Source organism: Piliocolobus tephrosceles, chromosome 20, assembly GCF_002776525.5.
Source record: "Piliocolobus tephrosceles isolate RC106 chromosome 20, ASM277652v3, whole genome shotgun sequence".
Taxonomy (NCBI): Eukaryota; Metazoa; Chordata; class Mammalia; order Primates; family Cercopithecidae; genus Piliocolobus; species Piliocolobus tephrosceles.
In genome coordinates this window covers 3,699,187-3,726,118 of record NC_045453.1, presented here as the reverse complement: position 1 = coordinate 3,726,118, position 26,932 = coordinate 3,699,187, and the positions used below count along the sequence as shown (strand labels likewise).

The following is a 26,932-nucleotide window of genomic DNA, read 5'->3' as shown; positions in this document are numbered from 1 at the left end:
AAGCTTGCCCCAGGCCATTCAAATGTACAGCCAAGGTTGAAAAACATTGTCTTAAGAGATGTGTTTCAGGCAAAAGAAAAATTATCACAGATGGGCCGGGCGCGGTGGCTCATGCTTGTAATCCCAGCACTTTGGGAGGCCGAGCCAGGCGGATCACGAGGTCAGGAGATCGAGACCATCCTGGCTAACACGGTGAAATCCCGTCTCTACTAAAAATACAAAAAATTAGCCGGACCTGGTGGCGGGCGCCCGTAGTCCCAGCTACTCGGGAGGCTGAGGCAGGAGAATGGCATGAACCCGGGAGGCGGAGCTTGCAGTAAGCTGAGATCGCGCCACTGCACTCCGGCCTGGGCGAGAGAGCGAGACTCTTGTCTCAAGAAAAAAGAAAAAAGAAAAAAAGAAAGAAAACTTATCTCAGATGAAGATCAGGTTCATTCCTTCATTCAACATATGGAGCCTCCATTACGTGTTTGGAACTGTGCTAGACACCAGGAACACAGCAGTGAGCAAAACAAACCAAAGTCCCTGCCCTCTAGGAGAGGAAAACAGACCCAGAAAAACATAAATAAGTAAAATATGCTCCGTTAGACAGTAATAGATGCTGAGAAGAAAAAAAAAATGAAGCCAGGAAGGCGGATGTGAAATGCTGGATACATGTGTGTCTGTGAAATTTCAGATGGAGTAGCTAGGGAAGATTTTTGGGTAAAGACCAAAATAAAGGGAAGGAGCGAGTCATGCAAACGTTTGGGTTATGGCAGGTGCAAAGGCCCTAAGGCGGGAGTGTGTCTGACTTACTCCAGGACCCAGCAGGTCAACGGGACTTGAGTGGAGTGAGGCAAGGGCAGGGTAGTCAGCTACGAAGACAGAGATCTGGAGGCAGTTTGCAAGCCCTGGGGAAGATCTCGGCTGTTGCTTTAAGTGAGATGGGAGTACTTGAGTGGGGGAGTGGCCTGAGTTTGATTTACATTTTAACAGGATTCTCCGGCAGCTGGATGGAAATGGACAGAAGAGGGCAAAAAGAGAAGCAAGGAGGCCCAGGAAGAGGCTGATTCAGGACCCCTGAGATGATGGAGCACTGATGGAGCTGGAGCGGGATGGGGCCGGAGGAGGTGAGGGATGAGAGTCTGCAAGTGGAGCCCACAGGATCTGCTGATCGATGGGACGAGGAGCGGGAGAAAAATTAAAGCAGGCGAATGCAAACTTCACCAACAGCTCAACGAAAAGACAGACGGTGACCGCTGAGAGGCAGCGTTGGACCTGGGTAAGGGCGGGTTCCTGAGCCTGCCAGGCCTGGATTCAAACCTCGGCTGAGTGGCCTTGGACAGGTCATCAACAAACAGAGCCTTCGTTTATTCATTTGCAAACGAAGCCGAGGACCGGGCCTGCCCCGCGGTATGCCTGAGGCTTGGGTGAGCAGGCGCCGGGCTCGCAGGGGGCGCTCCTAACCCGTCCCCGGCAGCTCGACGCTGTGGATCTAGCCGCCTTCCAGCCCAGGCTCCAGCTCCTGCTCAGGTTCCTGCTACTGCCCCCGGGCCCCCGGCCCCGGGCCCCGCGCCCCGCCCACCCCGCCTCTCGGCCCCGCCTCCTCCCGCTGCTCCGCCGCGCAGCCCGCACGGTGAGCCCGGCTGGGGTCCGGGGGTCCGCGGTCAGCCCCGGAGGACGGGGTGGGGTCGCCCCAAACAGGAGCGCCAGGAGCGCTGGGACCCCTCGCTCGCCGTCCGCCGCCGCCGGGTGGCCGGGCAGTGGAGGTCCCGGATGAGGGGACAATTTTTCCGGCCCCCCTCCCAGTCCCGCCCTACTTCCGGGGCCGCCACTTTCACTTTCTCTTCCGCCGAAGCCGCTAGTCTTGCGAAGAACTGGGGCCTCCCGGGAGTAGAGAGGGCTTTGCGTTGAAACTCAGGACGCCAAGAGTGCTCCCGCAAGTGGGGGTCCTCCGGGACTTGGAACGCCCCGGCTGGGCGGTGTCCGGGCGTCCTTTCCCCGCTTCTCCCCACGTCGGCTGGTCCCGTTTCCTCTTGCGCCCAGTGCGGACTTGTCTCGGCGCCCGCTGCCCTCTCACCGCCCCACTCGGGATCCGGGCCTGGTCACCAGGCAGTGTGATGCTTCCCGATTGCCGCGGGGACAGCGAGGCACAGACAGAACTTGGGCCGCGCCGGAGGCCACACGGCCTGGCTGAGTTGCTCCTGGTCTCCCGCCCCTCCCAGGCGACCCGGAGGTAGCATTTCCCAAGAGGCACGGTCCCCCGCAGGGGGATGGGCGCAGCCACGCCAGATGGACGAGAAGACCAAGAAAGGTGGGCAGAGGCTGGAGGTGGCTGGGGAACTTCTGGTGGGAAGTGGGCCCCGCAGGACCTGGCCTTGCCCGCCTGGAAGGACCTTGGAGAGGGGGCTCTAGCCTGCCCTCCCTCTGCCCCCCTCCCCATCAGTTTCCTCCTTTAGTACCTGCTGGCTTCCAGAGCCATCTTGGGGCCCTGAGAACTCCTTGGGCCAGCTCTGTGCTGAGATGGGGCTTGGGGACTCGCAGAGGACACAGGGCATTGAACTTGGAGACCTCCTGGGCTGGTGGGATACAGACCTCAGTTGACCTGAATAGCAGGGGTCCTTGCCTCTTCTCTTGCCCCCTGCACCTAGGGTTGTAGAAGGGAAGTCAGTCACTGCCTTGCTGGAAACCTTCCCATGCCCCTCTGTGTTCTACAAACAAAACCCAGTGCCCCTGGGTGGCCCACAGGACATCTCTCCTCAGTCACCCCGTCATGCTCACTCTACTGGAGCCCCACTGGTTTTTTTCGGTTCTCATCCAACCATTTCTTGGCCAAGGCCCTTACTCTTCCTTCCACCTGGACCACTCTTCCCCACCGGGGCTTGACATGTGCAGCTTCTCCTCCTTCAGGTCTCACCTTCAGTGTTACTCCCTCCCAGAAGCCTCCCCTGGTCTCCTTAACCTGTTTATTTCCCTGCCAGCAAGGATCACAATCTGACTTTTTTTTTTTTTCTTGTTAAACTTGTTCATTGTCTCCCCACTGGTCAGGGAGATCCATAAGGAGAGGGACCCTGTTTATAAATCTCTGTCGGATTCCAGTTCCTGGGACAGTGGGTGGCACACAGTAGGAACTCAATAACTGCTTATTGGATATGAGGGACCCTGGGAATATGAAGGACAAACAGAACCAAATGAGCCTAGAGTGAGGAGGAGTGGGGAATATCAAAGAACCCCTCCCAGAGAAAGGGACTTTTAGTCTGGGTGCTGAAGGATATGTAGGAGTTCACCAGGAAGACAGAGAAAGCAGCACACACAAAGGATCGTCTCCTTTCCTACCCCATTATGCCCAGCTCCTGAAAATAAAACCCTGTGCTAACTGGCTCCTGCTGTACTGGCTTTCAGCAGAGGAAATGGCCCTGAGCCTCACCCGAGCAGTGGCGGGCGGGGATGAACAGGTGGCAATGAAGTGTGCCATCTGGCTGGCAGAGCAACGGGTGCCCCTGAATGTGCAACTGAAGCCTGAGGTCTCCCCAACGCAGGACATCAGGTGAGGAGTGCATGGCTGGCCTGAACCCTAGGGACAGCAGGACAGGACATTCTTGCCTGTAAAACAGTTCTTCCTAATGGCAGGTTCTGGCTTCAGGAGGCCTGGCTTCTAACCCTTGTTATGTCATTAATCAACTGTGAAATATAGGACAGGTCACTTCACCTCTCAGTGTGTCCTCATTTTAAAAATCAGACCATAACATAGGGTTGTTAGGAGGTGTACTGTATTAGGATGACTGTAACAGTAGCTATCTCATAGGGTTGTTAGGAGGTGTACTGTATGTTAGTCCTTACACAACAGAAGAAAACGGAACAGTGACATAAACAAATTTATGGCAGGGAGTCCAGATAGGGGGATTCTGCTCCCCACAGTCCTCAGAGGCTCATGTTGCTTCTCTCACTGTTCTGCCCTTCATTCCCAGATTCCTCATGGTGCAAAATGGCCATTCCAGCTCCATCCAGCCATCACATCACAGGAGGAAGGGAAGAAAGGCACCCTTCCACATTCCTCTAAAGAGCATAGCTCAAAAGTTGTACACACTTCTTCCATTAATTCCTATGGACCAGAACTGATTTGCACAGCTACAGTTCAACTTGAGGGAAGACTGTATAGCCAGGATATTCAACTAGAATTCAGGGGTTTGCTTGGTAAGGGAAGGGAAGAGAATGGATACTGTCAGTCTCTGCTCCAGGAGACTTAAACTCAATGCTGAAACACTTTGCACAGTGCCTGGTGTGTGTTATGCACTCAATAAACATTAGTGTCTATGGTTCTTTTTTGACGGCTTTTTCATTACTGGATAGTAAGGCAATAGTTTTATGGTTTCTGATTTTCAGTTCTCATGGTAGGTCCCATTTGATTTTTCTTAAAACAGATTTATTTATTTATCCATACAGTTCAACCTTTTAAAGTATACAGTTCAATGGCTTTTAGTATATTCAAGTTGTGCAACCATTACCACAATCGATTTTAGAACATTTTCATCATCCTGTAAAGAAACCTGTACTCATTAGCAGTCAGTCTCCATCTCTCTACCTTTTCCCTAACTCCCCAACCTTAGGCAACCACTAATCTACTTTTTATCTCTAGGGATCTCCCTTCTCTGGAAATTTCATATAAGTTGAATCATACAACATGTGACCTTTTGTGTCTGGCTTCTTTCACTTAGGATCATGTTTTCTAGATTCATCCATGTTGTAGCATGTATAACAACTTCATTCCCCTTTTTTTGACATGGGGTCTCACTCTGTTGTCCAAGTTGAAGTGCAGTGGTGCCATCATCTCTCACTACAGCCTCAACTTCCTGGGTTCAAGCAGTCCTCCTGCCTTGGCCTCCCAGGTAGCTGGGACTACTTGCGTGTACCATCACACCCAGCTAATTTTTTAAGAGATAAGGTCTTGCTGTGTTGCCTAGGCTGGTCTTGAACTTCTGGCCCAAGCAGTCTTCCCACCTCAGCCTCTCAAAGTGCTGGGATTACAGGTGTGAGCCACCATGCCCAGCCAGAACCTTATTCCTTTTTTATTGCCAAATAATAATCTATTGTATGGACATACCTCATTATCATTACTCATTAAATCAGTTGATGGACATTTGGGTATTTCTATTTTTTGGCTATTATAAACAATGCTGCCATGAACATTTGTGTCCAACTTTTTGTGTGGACGTGTTTTCATTTCTCTTGGGTACATACTAGGAGTGGAATTGCTGGGTCATACAGTAACTCTATGTTTAACCTTTTAAAGACATGACAGACAGTTTTCCAAAGTGGCTACACTGTTTTACATTCCCAGTAGCATATATGAGGGTTCTAGTTTCTCCACCTCCTCTCTAACACTTGTTATTTATCTATTTTATTATAGTCATCCTAGTAAATTTGAAGAGGTATCTCATTGTGGTTTTGATTTGCAATTTCCTAACCATTTGATGACAAATGATGTTGAGCATCTTCATGTGCTTATTTGCCATTTGCATATTTTCTTTGGAGGTTTGCCTATTCAGGTCTTTTGCCCATTTTAAAATTGGGTTTATCTTTTTTTTTTTTTTTTTTTTTTTTTGAGATGGAGTCTCACTGTATTGCCCAGGCAGGAGTGCAATGGAGGAGCCATCTCAGCTCACTGCAACCTCCGCCTCCCAGGTTCAAATGATTCTCCTGCCCTAGCCTCCCGAGTAGCTGGATTACAGGTGCCCACCACCACACCAGCTAATTTTTGTATTTTTAGTAGAGATAGAGTCTCATTGTGTTGGACAGGCTGGTCTTGAACTCCTGACCTCAGGTGATCCACCCACCTTGGCCTCCCAAAGTGCTGAGATTACAGGCATGAGCCACTACACCCAGCTGGGTTTATGTTTTTATTATTGAGTGGTAGGAGTACTTTATTCATTTGAGATAGAAGGGCCTTATCAGCTGCATGATTTGCAAAAATTCTCTCTCATTCTGTGGGTTGTCTTCTCACTTTGTTGATGGTGTCCTTTGAAGCACAAAAGTTTTAAATTTAGATGATGTCCAGGTAGTCCATGTTTTATTTTGTTTTTTGTGCTTTTGGTGTCATATCTAAGAAATCATTGCCTCATCCAAGGTAATGAAGATTTACCTCTATATTTTCTCCTAAATATTTTATGGTTTTAGCTCTTACATTTAGGTCTTTGGTCCATTTTGATTAAATTTTTATATATGGTGTGAGGTAAGGGTCCAATTTCATTCTTTTGCATGTGGATATTGAGTTGTGCCGACACTATTTGTTAAAAAGACTATTTTCCCCTGTTTAATCATCTTAACCCTTTTTTGAAAATTAATTGACCATAAATATGAGTGCTTATTTCTGGACTCTCATTTCTATACCATTGAACTATAATATATATCTGCCCTTATGCCAGTACCACACTGTTCTGATTACTATAACTTCATAGTATTTGAAATCAGGAAATGGAAGTTCTCCAGCTTTTGTTCTTTTTCAATATTGTTTTGGTTATTGCAAGTGTCTTGAATTTCCATATAAATTTTAGGATCAGCTTGTCTGGTTCTGCAAAAAAGAAAAAAAAAATGGGATTTTGATAGGGATTTCATTGAATCTGTAGATCATTGGCCACTTGATTTTAAACAAAATATTGATATATCTACTTCTTGAAATGGTTGATTGAGACAGTACCTGTGTACTCCTTGCTATGAAAAATGAGGAAGTTAACATACTCATCTTCCACCTTTGCTTTTCATGACTTTTTTTGTTGAAGTATCATTGTGGACATTTTCCCAGTTCTACTTGATGTCCTGAATTAACTAACTGGCACTGGCGTTTCCTCTGTAAAATGTACAATGTCAGCCACCATCTTGCTATTAAAGTGTGGCCCCTGGACCACAACATGGGGAGAATCTCAGGTCCCACCTCAGACTTGCTGGATCAGAACCTGAGTTTTGAGAGGCTGTGGGCAACCAGCACCTCTCAGACCTGCTGTTGGGTTCTCATCGATGGACCCGATGCTTCCTAGCAAATGATGCCTGTTGTATGTGTTATTGGTAGTAACATAGTTTACTTAGCTGTTACATTAATTAATAAAACATGAGCACTGAAAGAGTTGTTTCTGTGAAAATAAGCTGATTGCTTTAAAAAGACAACAGACAAATCACACAGACACATACACATACACACACACACACACACACACACACACACACACACAGATTAACACTTTTGGGTGAGACAGTAGTAAGGAAATACAGTAAAAATCCAGAAGGGCTCTGTGCTCTGATGCTTCAGGAGTGTGTCTAAGTTCTTGCTCACTTTAAAGAAGCTGCTACTAGAAATATATAGATCATGATTATGGATGTGATTCATACAAACCAAAAAAAAGAAAAATCCATGGGAAACTCCAGTCAGCAGGTATAAACTCATGCTGGGCATGGTGGCTCAGCACTTTGGGAGGCTCAGGCAGGAGAATGACTTGAGCTCAGGAGTTTAAGACCAGCCTGGGCAACATAGTGAGAACTTGTCTCTACAAAAAATGAAAAAATTCGCCAGGTTGGGTGGCACACACCTGTAGTCCCAGCTACTTGAGAGGCTGAGGCCAGAGGATTATTAGACCTCAGGTGGTTGAGGTTGCAGTGAGCCATGATCATGCCTGAGTGACAAGGTGAAACCCTGTCTCAAAGAAAGAAAGAAAGAAAAGCCATTGGCTGTACACCTAGAGACTGGCCAGTGAATATGCATTTATAGCATGTAAGTCAAAATTAAGTGTTTAAGCTTTGACTGCAGCTGTTTTTGTGATTCTCTGCTGTTCACCAGTGATCTTGATGTGACATTGAATGAGAGAGCTCAAGCTGTATTTTTTTGTTGATAGTGTTAAGATTATAGCTTTTAAAAATTTTCTTTTCTAACGTAATTAAGGCTTTTATGCTTTGCCTCTAGGTTGATTCTAAAAGTGCAATACTACTAGAAAGGATTTATAGTATTTTGATTATGGAAATATTATTCACTATAGAATAACTAGTGCAGTCGAAACTATATGCACTTTTATGTTTCAAAACCCTTATTGCTGGAAGAACATTTTGCGGTTAAGATCCAGTACTTTTCATGTTTTACTTTTCTTCTATTCTCCTGTATCGACTCATCTATTTTTGTTTTTCAAGAACTTTTTATGTAGAAAATGTGGTAAATTTTTAGTTTTTGCATGTTTAAAAATTTCTAGGCCGGGCGCAGTGGCTCACGCCTGTAATCCCAGCACTTTGGGAGGCCGAGGCGGGTGGATCATGAGGTCAGGAGATCGAGACCATCCTGGCTAACATGGTGAAACCCCATCTCTACTAAAAATACAAAAAATTAGCTGGGCGCAGTGTGGCGGGTGCCTGTAGTCCCAGCTACTGGGGAGGCTGAGGCAGGAGAATGGCGTGAACCCGGGAGGCGGAGCTTGCAGTGAGCAGAGATTGCACCACTGCACTCCAACCTGGGTGACAGAGCGAGACTCCTCAAAAAAAAAAAAATTCTATATTTTGCTCTCTCAATTCATTGATAGTCAACTGGGTATTCAAATTGTTTACCTGAAGAATTTTAAGAACATTTTCTGGACTACTTTTAAACAAATTTCAGATGTTATTTTATCCTTAAATCTTTAGTATGTGTCTTCAAAAAATTAGGACTTGGCCGGGCACGGTGGATCATGCTTGTAATCCTAGCACTTTGGGAGGCTGAGGCAGGTGGATTGCTTGAATCCAGGAGTTCAGAACCAGCCTGGGCAACATAGTGAAACCTTATCTCTACAAAATATTAGCTGGGCATGGTGGTGCGCCCCTCTAGTCCCAGCTACCGGGGAGGCTGAAGTGGGAGGGTCACCGCAGTCCAGGAGATTGAAGCTGCCCTGAGCCAAGATCATGCCACTACACTCCAGCCTGGGTGACAGAAGTGAAACCCTGTCTCAAAAAAAACAAAAACAAAAACAAACAAAAAACCCTCAATACTATTATCACACCTTAGAAAAGGAATAAGAATTCCTTAAATCCCCTAATGCACTGTTTATATTCAAATTTTCCTATTTCATTAGTGCTTTTTACAGTTTGTTTTCTTCAAATCAAGAGCCAAACAAGAGGTACACATAGCATTTCTTAATATGTCTTAAGTCTCTTTTATTCTTCTCTATTTTTATGCCACTAGTTTTTTTAAGAAACCTGGTCTTTTGACCTCTAGAATTTTCCCCATATTCTGGATCTATCCATTACCTCTTCATGGTATGTATTAGGCCACTCTAGCATTGTTGCAAAGAAATATCTGAGACTGGGTAATTTATAAAGAAAAGAGGTTTAGCCGGGCGCGGTGGCTCACGCCTGTAATCCCAGCACTTTGGGAGGCTGAGGTGGGCGGGTCACGAGGTCAGGAGATGGAGACCATCCTGGCTAACACAGTGAAACCCGTCTCTACTAAAAATACAAAAATTAGCCGGGCATGGCGGCGGGCGCCTGTAGTCCTAGCCACTCAGGAGGCTGAGGCAGGAGAATGGCGTGAACCTGGGAAGTGGAGTTTGCAGTGAGCCAAGATTGCACCACTGCACTCCAGCCTGGGCGACAGAGCAAAACTCCGTCTCAGAAAAAAAAAAGGAAAAGAGGTTTAATTGACTCAGTTCTGCAGGTTGCATAGGAAGCATGGTCCCGACATTTGCTTGGCTTTTGGGGAGGCCTCAGTGAGCTTTTACTGAAGCGGGAGCAGGCACTTCACATGGTGAGAGAGGGAGAAAGAGAGAGAGTTGCGGGGAAGGTGCCACGCTTTACAACAACCAGATCTCACGAGGACTCACTGGCGAGAAGTCACTACCGTGAGAGGGGCACCAGGCTCTGAAGGAGCTGTGCCTATGACCCAAACGTCTCCCACCAGGCCTCACCTTCAGCACTGAGGATTGCAGTTCAAGATAAGATTTGGGCAGGGACAAATACCCAGACTATCATGGTGTCATTTACTATCTCCCATTTTTCCTGTAACTGGTAGTTAGAGATAAAGGTTCAGGTAGTCAACAGTCACTTTTTTTTTTCCTTTTTTTTTTTTAAGAAAGAGTTTCACTCTGTTGCCCAGGCTGGAGTGCAGTGGTGCAATCTCTGCTTACTGCAACCTACACCTCCCGAGTTCATGCCATTCTCCTGCCTCAGTCTCCCGAGTAGCTGGGACTACAGGCGCCCACCACAGTGCCCAGCTAATTTTTTTTTTTTTTTTTTTTTGTATTTTTAGTAGAAACAGGGTTTCACCGTGTTAACCAGGATGGTCTTGATCTCCTGACCTTGTGATCCACCCACCTCAGCCTCCCAAAGTGCTGGGATTCAGCAGTCACTTTTAATGTGCAGGACTCTCTCATTTTTTGGTTACTTCATGCCTTTTCTTGCTTTCTGAATGCAATGTTTTCCTAAATCTCTCTGAAGGTACTACTTAGACTTTACTGTTGCTTATTGTTCCATACCCTAAATGATCTCTGTTTGCTTTGGGGTCAGTTCTGTTTTTTCATCTTCTCATGCTTTTGATTTTTCAAAAATGTTGGAGGATCCTCGAGAAAGTTAAAACCACTTTCTCTGGAATAATACCATGTGGATTTAAATCCTGCCTCTGGCTGAACACAGTGGCTTACTCCTGTAATCCCACTTCAGGAGGCCAAGGCAGGAGGATCACTTGAGGCTAAGAGTTCGAGACCAGCTTTGGCAACATAGTGAGACCTTGTCTGTACAAAAACTTAAAAAATTAGCCAGGCATGGGGTCATGAGCCTGTGGTCCCAGCTACTTAGGAGGCTGAGATGGGAAGATCCCTTGAGCCCAGGAGGTTGACGCTGCAGTGAGCCAAGGTAGCACTACTGCACTCCAGCCTGGGCCACAGAAAGAGAGCCTGTGTCTGAAAAGTAAATCAATACATACAAATGAATCCTGCCTCTAACAGTTATTAGTTGCCTGGTTTGGCAGAGTCACTGTAACCTATCTGTGCCTCACATTTTTATCTGTAAAACAGGGATATAGCAGTACCTGCCTGATGGGTTCGTTGAGAGGATTAAATGAGTTAATACACATTCAGTGCGTTGAATAGTCTTAGCATATAGTAAACAACAACTTTTGGTGGTTTGACTAAGGAGCAGGGGAGAGAAGATAGAAGAGGTTGGAGAGGTCAGGGAGGCGCCAGATCATGGAGGCCCTCGTGTGCTGCCATGAGTTGATTCTAAGAGTAGCATGGAGCCATTGGAGGGGCCTAACTGGTGGGTTCTAATAAAGGAGGAAGCATGGGTGGGGCTTACCCCAGACCGGGGGTTGTGTGTGTGTATGTGCATGGCCATACGCCTGTGTGCAAATACGTACATGTCTGTAGCTGGTGGCTGAGGCTGGACCCCTGGCCAGAGCCCATGCTGAGCCCCTGCTGTTCTCCGCAGGCTGTGGGTGAGCGTGGAGGATGCTCAGATGCACACCGTCACCATCTGGCTCACAGTGCGCCCTGATATGACAGTGGCATCCCTCAAAGACATGGTGAGTGAGGAGGCTGAGGGCGACACTGGGGTGGAGGCTCTCCCTTTCGCTCCTGCTTCCTCTCTCTCCTCTGGCCCTGCCTTCCCACTCTCTCTCTCTGTGCCCCCACCAGGTTTTTCTGGACTATGGCTTCCCACCAGTCTTGCAGCAGTGGGTGATTGGGCAGCGGCTGGCACGAGACCAGGAGACCCTGCACTCCCATGGGGTACGGCAGAATGGGGACAGTGCCTACCTCTATCTGCTGTCAGCCCGCAACACCTCCCTCAACCCTCAGGAGCTGCAGCGGGAGCGGCAGCTGCGGATGCTGGAAGGTGAGGCTCTGCCCTGAGCACCGTGGGACCCAGCGGGGGCCCTGGACTCACTTGAGAGTGTAGGGCAAGCAGGGGCAGAGCCCCTGGGTTTTTATCCAAGTGGGGAAGAGAGGACCGAAGACACATGGGAGGGAGCATTTCAGGGACCTATCATGACAACAGCTGGCATGGGGAGGGGTGGATTCCATCCAGGCTCTGGCATTCCCAGCTGTGTGACCTTGGGCAAGGTTACTCCTATCTGCTGCCCAGTTTGCTAAAATCATAAACTGGGTATGACGGTGATGATAACTAGTGTTTATTCTTAATTTTTAACTTGTGAAATGTTTCAGACCTACAGAAAAGTTGCCAAATTTTACAAAGTAGTATATAAAGAATTCCTGTGTGCCTTTCATGTGGGTTTTACCATATTTGCTTTCTTTTATCATTCTCTTGCTATATAAAATTATTTTATTTTCTGAACCGTTTTGAGAGTAAGTTGCAGCCATGGTGTCTCTTTCCCCTAAATAATTCAGTGTGCATTCCCTTGAAAAGAAAGGTCATTTTCTTACATTACTAGGCATAACAATCCAGCTCAGGAAACCAACCCTGATACAGTACTGGTATCCAATCTACAGATCTTACTCAGATTTTACCAGTTGTCCCACCATTATCATTTATAGCAAAGACTTGGCATTCAGCTGCCATGTCTCAGTCCCTTTCAAAGAGTCTAGGCCAGTTTCTTTTTTGTGGCGGGGGTAGGGGCTGATGTTTCCTCCGGAATGGAGCGAGCCGCTGTTTTGGCAGGACCGCCTCAGCGGTGCTCTTGTGTCCCTCCTGGTGAATCCTTCAGGAGGCACAGAAAGGCAGTGTTATGGTAGAGTTTGAAGCTCAGAGGACGTAGAAGCATTTGCGGGTGGAATAGGGACCCTGACCCTGGAGGAGCCAGGATGCCCATTTGGCCAGATGGAAGCTGGAGATGCCCCCAGGGAGGAGGGAGAGGATAGGGGGAGGGTCTGCCTGGCTGGCTCAGGGAGACCCACCCCCATGGGTGTGGACCAAGCGGGCCACGTGGAACCACCACCCCTTAACCCTTCCCCACAGATCTGGGCTTCAAGGACCTCACACTGCAGCCACGGGGCCCTCTGGAACCAGGCCCCCCAAAGCCCAGGGTCCCCCAGGAACCCGGACGGGGGCAGCCAGATGCAGTGCCCGAGCCCCCACCGGTAAGCTGTCCCTGACCACACCTCCCTGGCCTCAGTATCCTCTTCTGTGCCCCTCCCTTGCCCCACCCTGTCCAGTCTGGCTCACAGCCCACTCTGCTCCCAGGTGGGCTGGCAGTGCCCTGGGTGCACCTTCATCAACAAGCCCACGCGGCCTGGCTGTGAGATGTGCTGCCGGGCACGCCCAGAGGCCTACCAGGTCCCCGCCTCATACCAGCCCGACGAGGAGGAGCGAGCGCGCCTGGCGGGCGAGGAGGAGGCGCTGCGTCAGTACCAGCAGGTGGGTGCGGAAGTCCCTGGACAGACACCTGCAGACCGCACGGGGGAGGTGTAGGCCAGGAAGGGAGACACCTGTGCATTGCCGCTCCTCCCCATTACTGCCTTGCTCCTCCCAACCACGCTGCTGGCAGTGACCCTGCACCTGGCTGTGACCTGCCCTCTCTCAAAGGCCACCCTGTGGCTGAGACCCACTCCCTGGCTGTGATGCGCATCCAGGTTCACATGCCTCACTCCCACGTGAGCTGTGGCTCCATCCCTAGCTTTGACACACCACACAAGTATGGCTGGCTATGACCCCAGCATCCTAGCCATGACCACACCTCAGCTCGGACCTCACCCTCACCTGCCTGTGACCTAATCCTACTCTACCTTGTCGTGACGTCACCCTGGACTCTCCTACTCCTGACCTCATCCCTCTCAGGCTTGGCCCACCCTTGACTTCCTGAGAGCCTGGCCTGGCCCCTCACTGCTCCCTAGGGGGATGACCCCCAACCCCGGTCTTGTGCCTTAGCCCTCCCCCGCCCCCATCGTGACACACACACTAATGACACAGACACTGACCCCCGAGTGCTCCCCATTCTGATCTCACCCCTGGCCCACCTGCATTCCCCTTGGACCCGGTGCTGCCCCTGGCCACCCCACTCCTGTTCTTGTCTCATCCTTGCTCTGCTCCCCTGCTTTGTCACTTCCCCACCCCTGACCTTGAGCTGGCTCCACCAGCCCTGGCCCAGGCCCTGCCCTGCTACCTGACTCACCACTCAGACCCTGGCCCCCTTCCTTTCCCTGCTGCCACTGCTCCCTCTCCTGATGCCTTCCCTGGCTACCTGGCCGGCATCCCCTCCCTTGGCTTCCCCACAGTCCGCCTGGCCTCTCTCCCAGCCCCGCCCCTCCCAACCTTCCTGCTCCTGACCTCCCCTGCCCACCCCCATTCCGGATCCCGGATCCTGACTGGCTCCCAGCTTTGCCTCTTGCTGGTCTGACCCAGCCCTGACCACGCCCTCCGGTCCTTCCCCCTTCGTGGTCTGACCTGCCCCCGAGGCCCTGACCCACCCCGTGGCCCCGCCCCGTGTGCCCAGCGGAAGCAGCAGCAGCAGGAGGGGAACTACCTGCAGCACGTCCAGCTGGACCAGAGGAGCCTGGTGCTGAACACCGAGCCCGCCGAGTGCCCCGTGTGCTACTCGGTGCTGGCGCCCGGCGAGGCCGTGGTGCTGCGTGAGTGTCTGCACACCTTCTGCAGGTGCGGCCCCCAATCCCACCCCCGGCAATGCAGCTTTATTAAAGCCGCCAATTACGCAGGGCTGGACGTGGGTGGGGCCCTGTGCTCTGATACCTCATTGGACGCCCGCGAAAACCTACGAGGTAGGCTCCGTCTCCCCATTTTGCAGATGAGGAACCTGAAGTACAGAGAGGCCAAGCAGCTTACCCAAGGCCACATGGCTCGTAAGAGAAGCAGCCTAGACATGAACGCAGGCATGGGTGGAGACTCCAGAGCCTCTCTTCCCCTCTACTTTTCACCGCCCAGGCTCCTGCAGCTACGCTGCTCTAAGCCTCGCTGTGGGCATCTGCCAGTTTCTGAGTCTCCTGTCATGGCCCTTCCACCCCTGAATGTGGGGAACAGAGACCCACTCACCACAGCAGACCCTTGTGGAGCAGTCCCTGGGTGACAGGCTCCGTGCCTGCTTCCTGGAGCTTACATTCCAGCAGAGAGGCTGATGTGAATTGGATAATCGCTGGTTGATGTCCTTGTGAATTGTGTCAAATGCTACATACAGTATGTTAAGAGACAACAGGAGTCCTTCCTAGAAAGGGTGGTCTGGAAGCTTCCAAGGAGGTAGCTCCAGAGCAGGGACTGGAAGGCCTGCTGTAGGTGTGGGCCTGGCGTTTTGGAGGAGGCTGAGGAGGTCTCTTGGTGGCTGGAGCAGAGGGATGAAGGGGGTAATCAAAGAGCAGGATAGGGAGGTGTTGGGTCTGTGAGCAGCGATGAGGAGTTGGGATTTGTTCTGGGTGGGATGGGGGTCACTGGGGAGACATGGCTGCTGTTCTGAGATAGACTTTAGGGACCAGATGGATTCAGGGAGCCCAGTGAGGAGGCTCCTGGAGTCGCCCAGGCGGGGGATGTGGGGCCCGGACCAGAGAATTACAGCGGCAGTATGGAGACAGGGTGGAGGCCTTGGTGATGGGTTGGTGAGAGGATGGGAAGGAAGGGGATATTGAGGAGAAGCCCATCTGGGGTGACTGAGTGAGGCCCCTGGGGTCAGGCCTTGCCATATGAGGGGTGGAGTCCCCAGTGGATGGGGTTCCTGTGATCCTAATTCTTCTCCCCTCCCCTGCCCTAGGGAGTGCCTGCAGGGCACCATCCGCAACAGCCAGGAGGCGGAGGTCTCCTGCCCCTTCATTGACAACACCTACTCGTGCTCGGGCAAGCTGCTGGAGAGGGAGATCAAGGCGGTAAGGCCTCGGGGTGGGAGACATACCCCCGTCCTAAGGAACTGGGCCTGGAGCAGGCAGGTAGGGACTGGCTCAGGCAGCAGGCATCTTTTCTTTCTTTTTCTTTTCTTTTTTTTTTTTTTTGGAGATGGGGGTCTCGTGGTCCAAGCTGGTCTCAAACTCTTGGGCTTAAGCGATCATCCATCCTCGGCCCCCCAGACATTTTTCAAGAGATTTGTCTATGTGGGGTGCTGAGACCCCAAGCAGAGAAAGAATTGAGGGGAGCAGCTAGTCAAGAAACCACATCTATGAAGGAAAGACAGCAGAGTTGTTAAGAGTCAGGGACTCGGCTGGGCGCGGCGGCTCACACCTGTATTCCCAGCACTTTGGGAGGCCAAGGTGGGCAGATTGCTTGAACCCATGAGCTCCAGACCAGCCTGGGCAATATGGCAAAACCCTGTCTCTCCAAAAAATATTCAAAAAATAGCCAGGCGCGGGGGCATGCTCCTGTAGTCCTAGCTACTCGGGCGGGGGTCAGGAGTGAGTGGGCTGAGGCGGGAGGATTGCTTGAGCCTGGGAGGTCAAGGTTGCGGTGAGCTGTGATTGTGCCCCTACACTCCAGCCTGGGCAACAGAGTGAGACCTTGCCTCAAAAAAAGAAAAAAAAAATTAGTCGGGGAACTCTGGAGTCTGGTGGCCTGGGTGTGTGACCACAAGTCAGATATTTAACCTCTCTATGCCTCTATCTCATCTCTTTTAGAGTCAGAGTTACAGCTTCTATTTCCAGGATTGCAAAGATTACGGCAGAGCAGAAGTGTATAGAATTTAGAGTAGTGTGGCCAGGCACAGTGGCTCATTCCTGTAATCCCAGTGCTTTGGGAGGCTGAGGTGGGTGGATCACCTGAGGTCGGGAATTCGAGACCAGCCTGACTAACATGGAGAAACCCCGTCTTTACTAAAAATACAAAAATTAGCTGGGTGTGGTGGCACATGCCTGTAATCCCAGCTACTCCAGAGGCTGAGGCAGGGGAATCGCTTGATCCCAGGAGGTGGAGGTTGCAGTGAGCCGAGATTGTGTGATTGTACTCCATCCTGGGCAACCAGAGCGAAACTCTGTCTCAAAAAATGTATGTATATTTAGAGTAGTGCTTGTCACATGGTAAGCCTTTGTTGTTGTTAGCGCTTACTGTGTAACAACTCACTGCAGGCTCAAAACAACAGTCATTTATTTAGCTCATAAATCTGCAAGTTGAGTTGGCCGTCTGTATCTGTGGGTACCACACTGGAGAATTCAACAACGGTGGATAGAACATATTCTTAAGAAAACAAAAAAATTACAATAAAAACCAAATTTAAAAAACAGTACAGCATAAACTTTATATAACATTTATGTTATATTACGTATTATAAGTAATCTACAGATGCTTTAAAGCGTATGGGAGGATGTTGGTGGGTTGTATGCAAATACTGTGCCCTTTTATATAAGGAGTTTGAGCATCCCTGGATTTGGGTATCTGCAGGGATCTTGGAACCAATTCTCTCTGGATACCGAGGGATGACTATAATTTGGGTTGGACTTATCCGGATGGTTCTTCTGATCTGGGCAGGGCCCCACTGATTTCACCTGGGCCTCCCTGGTGGGTCAGCTTTTGTTTAATTTTTATTTTTTATCTTTGAGGGTACATAGTTGGTGTATACATTTCTGGGGGTACATGAAATACTTTGATACAGGCATGCAGTGCATAATAATCACATCATGGAGAATGGGGAATCCATCCCCTCAAGCATTTATCCTTTGTGTTATAGACAGTCCAGTTATGCTTTCTTAGTTATTATAAAATGTACAATTAAATTATTGACTGTAGTCTGTCTGTTGTGCTATCAAATACCAGTTCTTATTCTATTTTTTTATACCAGTTTACCATCCCCACTCCCTTCCCACACCCCACTACCCTTCGCTGCTTCTGGTAACCATCCTTTTATTCTCTGTCTTCAATAGTTCAGTTGTTTTGATTTTTAGCACCTGCAAATAAGTGAGAACATGTAATGTTTGTTTGTGCCTGGCTTATTTCATTTAACATAATGACCTCCAGTTCCTCCATGTTGCTGTAAACGACAGAATTGCATTCTTTTTTTATGGCCAAGTAGTACTCCATTGTGTATATGTACCACATTTTCTTTATAGGATACTAGTTTAATCATGTCTTTCCCAACATTGCTTATTATTTATGTTCTTTTCTTTATTGTGAGAACATAGACATAACATTTACAATTTTAACCAGTTTTTAAGTGTACTGTTCAGTGGCATTAAGTACATTCACACTGTGGTGCAACCATTACCACCATCCACCACCAAAACTTTTAGAAATTCCCCCCACTTTCTATTTACTTTTCTTTTCCTTTTTCTTTTTTTTTTTTTCCAGCTAGGATTTCATTCTGTCACCCACGTTGGAGTGCAGTGCATCAGTCATGGCTCACTGCAGTCTTGACCTTCTGGGCTCAAGCGATCCTCACAACCCAGCCTCCCAAGTAGCTGGGACTACAGGTGTGAGCACCACACCTGCCTTTTTTTTTTTTTTTTTTTTTTAATTTTTTTGTAGAGATGAGGTCTCACTCTATTTCTCAGGCTGATCTTAAACTCTTGGCCTCAAGGAATCCTCCTGCCTTGATTGACCTCCCAAAGTGCTGGGATTACAGGTGTAAGCCACCACGCCTGGCCTAAAATCCACTTTTTGAATGGAGTTTTTCAATACTATGAGAATCACATGAAGAAAAAGCCTGGCCTGGGTTGGAGTTTATGGGCTGGGGGCTTTCTGGAAGGTATGTGGTGATCAAGGGTCATATGTCAGGTGTTCTGAATCCTGAGCAACAAGGACGTGTTCTGTTGGCAGCTCCTGACCCCTGAGGATTACCAGCGATTTCTAGACCTGGGCATCTCCATTGCTGAAAACCGCAGTGCCTTCAGCTACCATTGCAAGACCCCAGATTGCAAGGGGTGGTGCTTCTTTGAGGATGATGTCAACGAGTTCACCTGCCCTGTGTGTTTCCATGTCAACTGCCTGCTCTGCAAGGTGGGGCCAGGGACTCACCCCACCTAGTCACTGTCATCTTGCCTGGAGCTTACCATACTGCAGTGCTTGTTCTCCTGGGAAGGGAGCTGTGACGCTGGCCTGCTAGTCATGACTTAGAGCTGCATGTCAGTGGGAGAGTGTGGCTCGAGCCTGAACCAAGCCCTGGCCCCACAGATGGAGTCCCAGCCCCGGCCCCAGATGGAGCCTCCAACCTAGGCAGCCCTGGTCCACAATGGAGCCCTGACCTGGAACCAGTCAACCCCAGTCACAGACTGAATCCCAGTCCCACACTGAGCCCTGACCCCATCCAAGTCCATAGACTCGGCTTCTGACCAAACCTGACCCTGCACTTGTCACTTAAGGTGGTCCCATATTCAGCCCAGACCCTGAACTAAGCTCTGACCCTGGCTTCTCACTGAACCTGTCACAGACTAAGGCCTGACCCTAGCCCTATGCCACGTCTCTGCCCCTGTCCTGAACTGAGTGCTGACCCCAAACCCAGACAGCCCTACATGATCCTTCCCCCAGGCCTGTCCCTGCCCCTTTATCTCAAAAGTGGAAGGTGAGGAGCCGGTAAACAAGTCTGGAGCCTGGTCTCACACTCAGCCTGAGCAAGCTCAGTCTGGGGTCATTGGGCCTGTAACCCCGGGCAGGGCCTTGGCAGGGATGCGGGGTCTCACCTTAGGGGTGTAAGGGATTTCCGTGCCCATCAGAACTTAAATAAGCTGGGTGCACCAGCGTGTGCTAGTAGCTTGTGCTACTCAGGAGGCTGAGGTATATTTTGCTGTTAGCATATGTGATGACCTTGACTTCACCTCCCTGGTGCCAGTATCCTCTTCTGTAAAATGGCTTATGCTTTACAAAGTGAGGTCCTGCCAGTGACTACACTTAGAGGCATTAGGTGCCTTTGTGGACTCCTGCCCTGCGCCTCACCTCTCCCAGCTTCTTAACCCCCTGAGGAACCTTCTCACCGTGAGTCCCTCACCTGCTGCAGGCCATCCACGAGCAGATGAACTGCAAGGAGTATCAGGAGGACCTGGCCCTGCGGGCTCAGAATGATGTGGCTGCCCGGCAGACGACAGAGATGCTGAAGGTGAGGCTGGGACAGGGCCGAGGCCTAGGGATTTTAAGTTCTGGGATCCAGGTGGGGCCTGGGGGCTTCTCAGCAAGGGCTGTGATCACACATCCCTGGAGGCTCCGATCTCCCTTCTGGCTGTCACTTCCATCCAGAGATGGGACTTAGGCCAAGTTGTCATGTTGGGAAGAGCATCTGGGTGGAGGGTGGAGACCATGGGAATGAAGAGGGGCTTGCTGGACGGAGCCTGGCCTGGCGGAGCTGCACAGGAGAGACTCCACAGCACCAGAGGGTCACTACCTTCTCCCTGCCATGAGGAGGAGCCAGGCTGGGTGACTGCCCCAGCCCCGCCCCAAGGCCAGCGCCTGTCCTGCTCCAGGTGATGCTGCAGCAGGGCGAGGCCATGCGCTGCCCCCAGTGCCAGATCGTGGTACAGAAGAAGGACGGCTGCGACTGGATCCGCTGCACCGTCTGCCACACCGAGATCTGCTGGGTCACCAAGGGCCCACGCTGGGGCCCCGGGGTGAGTCTTCACTCGTGGTGGTGTGGAGAGGGTGCCCTTGTGGGTTTGCCTTAGAGGAGGGCTTGGAAAACTACAGCCCATGGGCCATATCCAACCCAGCACCTGACTTTGTACAGCTCCCGAGGTAAGAATGTTGTTTCTTTTGAAACGGAGTTTCGCTCTTGTTGCCCACGCTGGAGTGCAATAGTGCAGTCTCAGCTCACTGCAACCTCTGCCTCTCAGGTTCAAGCGATTCTCCTGCCTCAGCCTCCCAAGTAGATGGGATTACAGGCATGCGCCACCATGCCTGGCTGATTTTGTATTTTTAGTAGAGACCGGGTTTCTCCATGTTGGTCAGGCTGGTCTCAAATTCCTGACCGCAGGTGATCCGCCTGCCTCAGCCTCCCAAAGTGCTGGGATTACAGGCGTGAGCCACCGTGCCCGGCCACAAGAATGTCCTTTACATCTTTAAATGGTTGAAAAAATACCAAAAGATGACTATCTTGTGACGTGAAAATTACATGAAATCCACATTTCAGTGTCCATAAGTAAAGTGCTTTGGAGCACAGCCGTGCTCGTTCATTTACATGTTGTCTGTGGTTGCTTTTACACTGCAGAGGCAGAGGCCATATGGCTGCCCAGCCCAAAATGACTGGCCCTTTGTAGAAAAGGTTTGCCCACCCTTGCCCTAGAGGACAGCAAGTAAAGGTTCCATCTGGAGTCGGAGATGGATTGGCCCCTGCCTCTGGCACATACCGACTGTGTGATTAGGCTGCCACTCACCTCTCTCAGCCCCATTTCCTCTGTGAAATGGAGATGATAGCTGGGCTTATCTCAGGCTTGTTGTCAGAATCAAGTGGAAAAATTGCAAGAGAAGTGCTTAGAGAGTCTGTCATTTGGTGAGCACTCTTGCAAATGGTAGCTGTCATTATTAGGGGTGTGCTCTGGAATTGGGAGCCTGTTGTTACGTTCAGGTAGACTTTCAGACTTTCAGAGGCAGAGGAAACTGCCCTCTTGCATGCTGCCAGTATGCTGACATGTCTAGAATATGCAGAGTGGTCAGATCCTCTCTCTGGCCTGTTCCTGGATCTAGGCTTGGGTAGACTGAGTGCTGTGGGAGCCCAGAAAAGGCTTTAGTGACTCTCCATCAGGTAGCTGAGGCCGACAAGGCCATGCTTGCAGGAGGGCCTGCAGAGGCAAAGGCCCAGGTGGGAGAGTGCTCGGCTGTGGGGGCAGTCTCTGCACTGCCCTGACATTCTCTTCTCTTCCTGTCATCTTCTAGGGCCCAGGAGACACCAGCGGGGGCTGCCGCTGCAGGATGAATGGGATTCCTTGCCACCCAAGCTGTCAGAACTGCCACTGAGCAAGTGGTGGGACCCCATGCTGACACAGCCCCACATCCACATTCTGTTATGGGGCAGGGCTGGGCTTGGGGCTTTGGCTCTAACTTCTGGCTGGGAGATGCTTTTGTGCGGAGACCAAGTCCCTGAGCTTCGTGGACGACCTTGCTTGCTGTAGCGTTGTAGGGGCCCTGCCTGCACTGCTGTTGTCCGTGGTCACATCTGCCCCAGTGCGTTTGTCCTTCCCTTGGGGCTTGCCAGCCAGACTTCTCTCCCCTGCTGCTCCCACCTCTGCCTGACCCCAGCCTTAAACACAGCCCCTGGCCAGAGGCCTTGCTAGGTGGAGCCTCTGTGTGACTCCATACTCCGCCCACCCCAACACTCATCTTTCGAATACCAAGCACTCTCAGCCTCCCTGCCTTCCCCTGTCAGCTTTCTGGGGCTAACTGTTCTCTGCCTTTGTGGTTGGAGGCCTGGGGCCGCTTAGAACTCTTGCTAACCTGTTCAGAGCCAGGAAGGAGACTGGGCAGTTTTGAAAGCACAGCCCCTCAGGTCCGTTCTGCGTCTCCCTCTCTGCCGCGTGTGTAAGCTATTGTAATTAAAATGGTTTTCCAGGAAAGGATGAGTGTGATGTCCTTGAGAGGAAGTGAATGTCCTGGGCTGGGACTCTCCACACAGGCAGGATCCTGAGGTCTCTGGGAACTGCCTCAGAAAGTTGACTTGTCAGTCCATCGATGGTAGAATGAGGCTGTGACTGAGCGCAGCCTCGGGGACCAGGATGCGCTTGGGTCCCCGTCAGCCAGGACAGGCGGAGTGTGCAGTATGTCAAGTCTGCAGAGAAGGATGGGCTTAGGGGCGGGAGGGGAAGTCTTGCCACTCCTGCTCCCTTTTGACCTCTCAGCAGGCATCCAGGGTTGGCAAGTAGATAGTTCAAGAAGGAATGAAGCTGCTGCTGTTGAGGGGTGAGGTTGTCCATCCTAATTTTCACATCTCAAGAAAGAAGGCAAAGTATCGATTCAGCAGTATTTATTAGAACCCACTCTGTGCTGGTCAGAGGTTACTAAGACATGGTCCTGGGATGTTGATTCTCTACGTTTGTCCTCCATTCTGTGACCCACCCTCCTTCCCCTTTTAGGTGAGATCTGGTATTTATTGTGATGTGACCATCATCATAGCAGGTGGAGGGCGCCTCTTCTGCTGAAGGCCTGTGGTGTTGTGGGGAAGGGTCTGTTCTGGCCTCTGGAAAGGCGCTGCCACCTGCTGTTGGATGCCAAGACTCAAGAGCTGGCCCCAGTCACTGTGCGCAGAGCTGTCCGAGAACGTGTGAGTGGACTGGGTCCTGCCGGCACTACCTGCATTGGCTCAGGGCAGTCGACTGTTGCAGAGGATGAGGGGCGCACTCAGGCAGCCTTCCCGGCCCTGGAGGCAGAAAGGCCCAGGCAGAACCACCAACTGGGAGGAAACAGAAAAAGCAGAGGAGAGCCAGGCTGCAGGCGCGTGGATGGGACCAACTCGGGCAGACGCTGTCTCATACCCACTCTTCCCTCTCTTGCCAGGGCCTGGCCTAGTGTCTCTCAGGAGCCTGAGCACCAGACAAAAGCAGAGATTGTTCTCTTGTGGTGCCACCGGCTGTAATCAGTCCACCTAATGTTTTCGAAATTTAAATTGGTTGCCAATCTTTTTAAATTGGCAACATCTTTTACCACATTAAAATCTAGATGCCCGGCTTCTCTTGAAAATGTCAAAGCTGGCCGGGCGCGGTGGCTCAAGCCTGTAATCCCAGCACTTTGGGAGGCCGAGACGGGCGGATCACGAGGTCAGGAGATCGAGACCATCCTGGCGAACATGGTGAAACCCCGTCTCTACTAAAAAATACAAAAAACTAGCCGGGCGAGGTGGCGGGCACTTGTAGTCCCAGCTACTCGGGAGGCTGAGGCAGGAGAATGGCGTAAACCCAGGAGGCGGAGCTTGCAGTGAGCTGAGATCCGGCCACTGCACTCCAGCCTGGACGCCGAGCGAGACTCCGTCTCAAAAAAAAAAAAAAAAAGAAAATGTTAAAGCTTGGTAATGCCAGGTCCTCACTTCCACATGGGGGGAATGGAGTCGCAGAGATGTCAAGTCTCTTCATGTGGTATATACCTTCCAGTATGCCACAGTCCTGACCACTCCAGGACTCACGCCCAGGCCTTTCCAGTGCCCTTGCACTATCCTCTTAAGAGGAAAATGAAGTGGGTCTCTACCCACAGTGTATCACAGGTGAGGGTGAGACGGTCAGAGAGGGCTGTGCTGGCTGTGGCTTTGCTTGACCCGCCCCGTCCATGCTGCAGTGGTGCGGAGGGGCAGCGGGCTGTGCGGGGCCAACTCCGGTTCCTGCCTCAGCTCCACACTCCTTGCACCTGTGAGTGAAAGATCTAAGACGAGCAGGCCCAGGGCACCCTCTACTGCAGGGCCAGGTGGAGGGGCCTCCACCTCCCAAGGCTCACCCCATGCCAGGGGCCCAGACCTTGAGAGCCCAGCACCAGCTCTCAAGAGCAGAATGAAAACTACGCCCCAGGGCTTTGGACTCAAACCATCTAGAGGAAGCAGCAGGAGGTCCCAAATGTACTTGCGTGGCACAATGATCATTCTCTCCCCAGGGGCAGGACGGGGCAGGGGAAGGTGAGTGGAAGCCCATTGCTCAGATAAAGAGCAGCTGCCACTGAGGTGGCCCCGTGGCCTATGCCGGCGCTCACTGGTGTCTTCCTCTAGTGCCTGGGGCTGGCATGGAATCTGCTCAAATGCAGGCAGCTGGAGGTGAGCCCGCAGCCTGGTGCTCCCAAGTGCCAACCATGGGGAAGTCTGGAGAAAAGACAAGGAGCAGGGGCCCTCGTGAGGAGCAGGAATTGGCAGCAGGGGCCACCAGAACACCAGAGGGGACAGTGGCAGGGGGAGGAAGATACAGCCAGGCTGGGTCTCAGCCCCATCACCTCTTGGCTGGTGAGGCCTCTGGCCTGTTCCTCCTTTCAGTCACCACTTCACCCCTGGGTGATCGTGGGCCCAGTGCAGGACTGGCTACAGGTGTTTGTTGATTGATAACTGCTCACGAAAACGCACAGCTTCACAACTAGAAATGCATTTCACCAACACCCTTGCAGGAAGCCCTCCAGGAGGGACAAAACCATCCCTGCTTTACTGTTACGGACGTGAGCCTCCGAGAGGCAGTGACTTAGATGCTCATCCAGCCAGGAAGGAAGGGACACACTTGACCCTCAGTTTAAGACCCCATCAGGCCACCAATAATTCTCCCTCCAAACCCAGCTCAGGTCAAGGCCTATCTTCACCCACAAATCACCCTCAAGGCAGGCTTAACTCCTCTCCACAGCACTATAGCCATCCCCGCCTGGCCCCGATGCTCCACGGACAGGGCCACCTTCCTCCACAGACCCTAAACCGGAACCCTTTTGGGCTTTGCTGGCCCGAAACCACCTAAACTTGTTACTCACGTGTTATTTTTACACTGGCGTTTCCCCTCAGCCTTGCATACTGTGTGGTGTTCTCTGACACTTTTCCAGATGTCTGACACCAACATCAGGGCTACCCACACTTCCTGGCCAACTACACATTCAGGGGTTCCCATGACTCCACCCCCTCAGGTTCAATAATTTGCCAGAGTGACTCAGAACTGAGGATCGCCCTGCCCTGACGCTTCCTGGTGTGGTGTCCTCAGGGATGCAGTGCGGGCAGGAACAGCCACACGCGAGATGAACAGGGTAAGGGATGGGAGCAACTGGCAGCCACTGGAATCTCAAGTTTTGGGTTACTTGTTTGTTTGAGACAGAGTCTTGCTCTGTCTCCCAGAGCTGGGAGTGCAGTGGTACAGTCTTGGCTCACTGCAACTTCCGCCTCCCAAGTTCAGGTAATTCTTCTGCCTCAGCCTCCCGAGTAGCTGGGATTACAGGCACCCACCACCATGCCCGGTTAATTTTTGTATTTTAATAGAGATGGTTTCACCATGTTGGCCAGGCTGGTCTCGAACTCTTGACCTCAGGTGATCTGCCCGCCTCGGCCTCCCAAAGTGCTGGAATTATATGCGTGAGCTACCGCGTGCCCAGCCCTGAATCTCAAGTTTGTAAAGCGCTCCATGTCAGTCAGCCTGATTCCCAGGAGTCACTGCTTGGGATCGAAAGTTTCCACCCTCGAAATCACCTGGTCTTCCTGGTGCAGGAGCGACCCTGAGGCAATCTAGGGGCCCTAGTCTTAACAACTTCATTAGCATTAACTCAAATGGGCTGGAAAGGGGTTATGAGTACCAAGACACTCACCACTCACGAAATCCCAAGGGTTGTTGGAGCCCCGTGTCAGGAACCCAGGAGGAAGACCAAATATTTCTTAGTATCCCACACGTACCCTTCCTTCAGTTCTCCAATTACCATAATTCTTTTCATCCTTCACATTCCACCCTCACCTTCTATGAAAGCGCCCCTGAATTTGCTGCAGGATACAGATTGCTCCTGGAGTGCAGCTCTGGTGTGAGCTTGCAGAGGCAGCACAGTGCCCTGGGCAGCCCTGTGTACCCCACGACTGTCAGATCAAAGGGCAACGTGACCCTGGCCCACAGTGGCAGGAGCCGAGTGCCACTGGCTTGGCCCTGGGAACCTGCACATCTCCCCTCTGGGCCAAGGAAAACGAACACCACAGGCAATAGGGCCTCCCTGATGGCCCCGTCCCCAGGGTGGAGGCCCTGTACCGGGCACTGCTGTGCGCTCGCTGGTGCTCCCCAGCCGCCGGCAGCGTCTGGAGGATGTTGGAAAGCTTGGCAAGAGCAGGCTGAGCAGCTCCTCTGTGGACAGAAAGGCCAGGTGGAGGAGAAGCGGCACATCAAGCTCTGGTTAGGATCCAAAAACAAATGCCAGCTCCTAGGATCCCCAGACCAGGGTGTGAAACGTAGCCCAGAGCACCCCAGACCCGCACCAGTTGCGTCAACTGTGACAGTACCCAGGGTGGAAAAAACATGAACTCAAACTGTGTTTTCCTCCGCTGCTCTCTCAACGCCAAGAGACATCTGTGGCCAAATGTGTTGGGGATTTCTCCCGACACCAAGCAAGCAAGCAATTCTGCAGCCTACACCAGCTGGGTATCCTCCAATTCAATTCCGTGCTGACCGTACCTATAGTATCTGGAAATGGAACCACAGGTTCAGGGCTGTCCCACGAGACCGCCCCTCCGCACATCGGACTGACCGCCCTCTTTGGG

The 26,932-nt window shown here is 51.3% G+C and overlaps 1 protein-coding gene across 5 annotated transcripts; it reads left to right on the top strand.

The window, feature by feature from the left end:
• Positions 1 to 955: 955 nt before the first annotated feature.
• Positions 956 to 22,319, top strand: RBCK1 (RANBP2-type and C3HC4-type zinc finger containing 1). Of its 5 annotated transcripts, none has more exons than XM_023220366.2 (12): positions 967 to 2,293; positions 3,330 to 3,526; positions 11,404 to 11,497; positions 11,610 to 11,808; positions 12,889 to 13,010; positions 13,114 to 13,287; positions 14,363 to 14,523; positions 15,623 to 15,734; positions 18,604 to 18,783; positions 19,778 to 19,876; positions 20,238 to 20,381; positions 21,643 to 22,319. In XM_023220366.2, the coding sequence occupies exons 2-12, from the start codon at positions 3,390 to 3,392 to the stop codon at positions 21,721 to 21,723; spliced, it is 1,503 nt and encodes a 500-aa protein (XP_023076134.1). In that variant the 5' UTR covers positions 967 to 2,293; positions 3,330 to 3,389; the 3' UTR covers positions 21,724 to 22,319. The 5 variants fall into 5 exon arrangements, with proteins under 5 accessions (XP_023076138.1, XP_023076134.1, XP_023076135.1 ...); XM_023220365.2 differs by having other exon boundaries at positions 968 to 2,293; positions 3,382 to 3,526; XM_023220367.2 differs by lacking the exon at positions 3,330 to 3,526.
• The last annotated feature ends 4,613 nt before the right edge of the window (positions 22,320 to 26,932 follow it).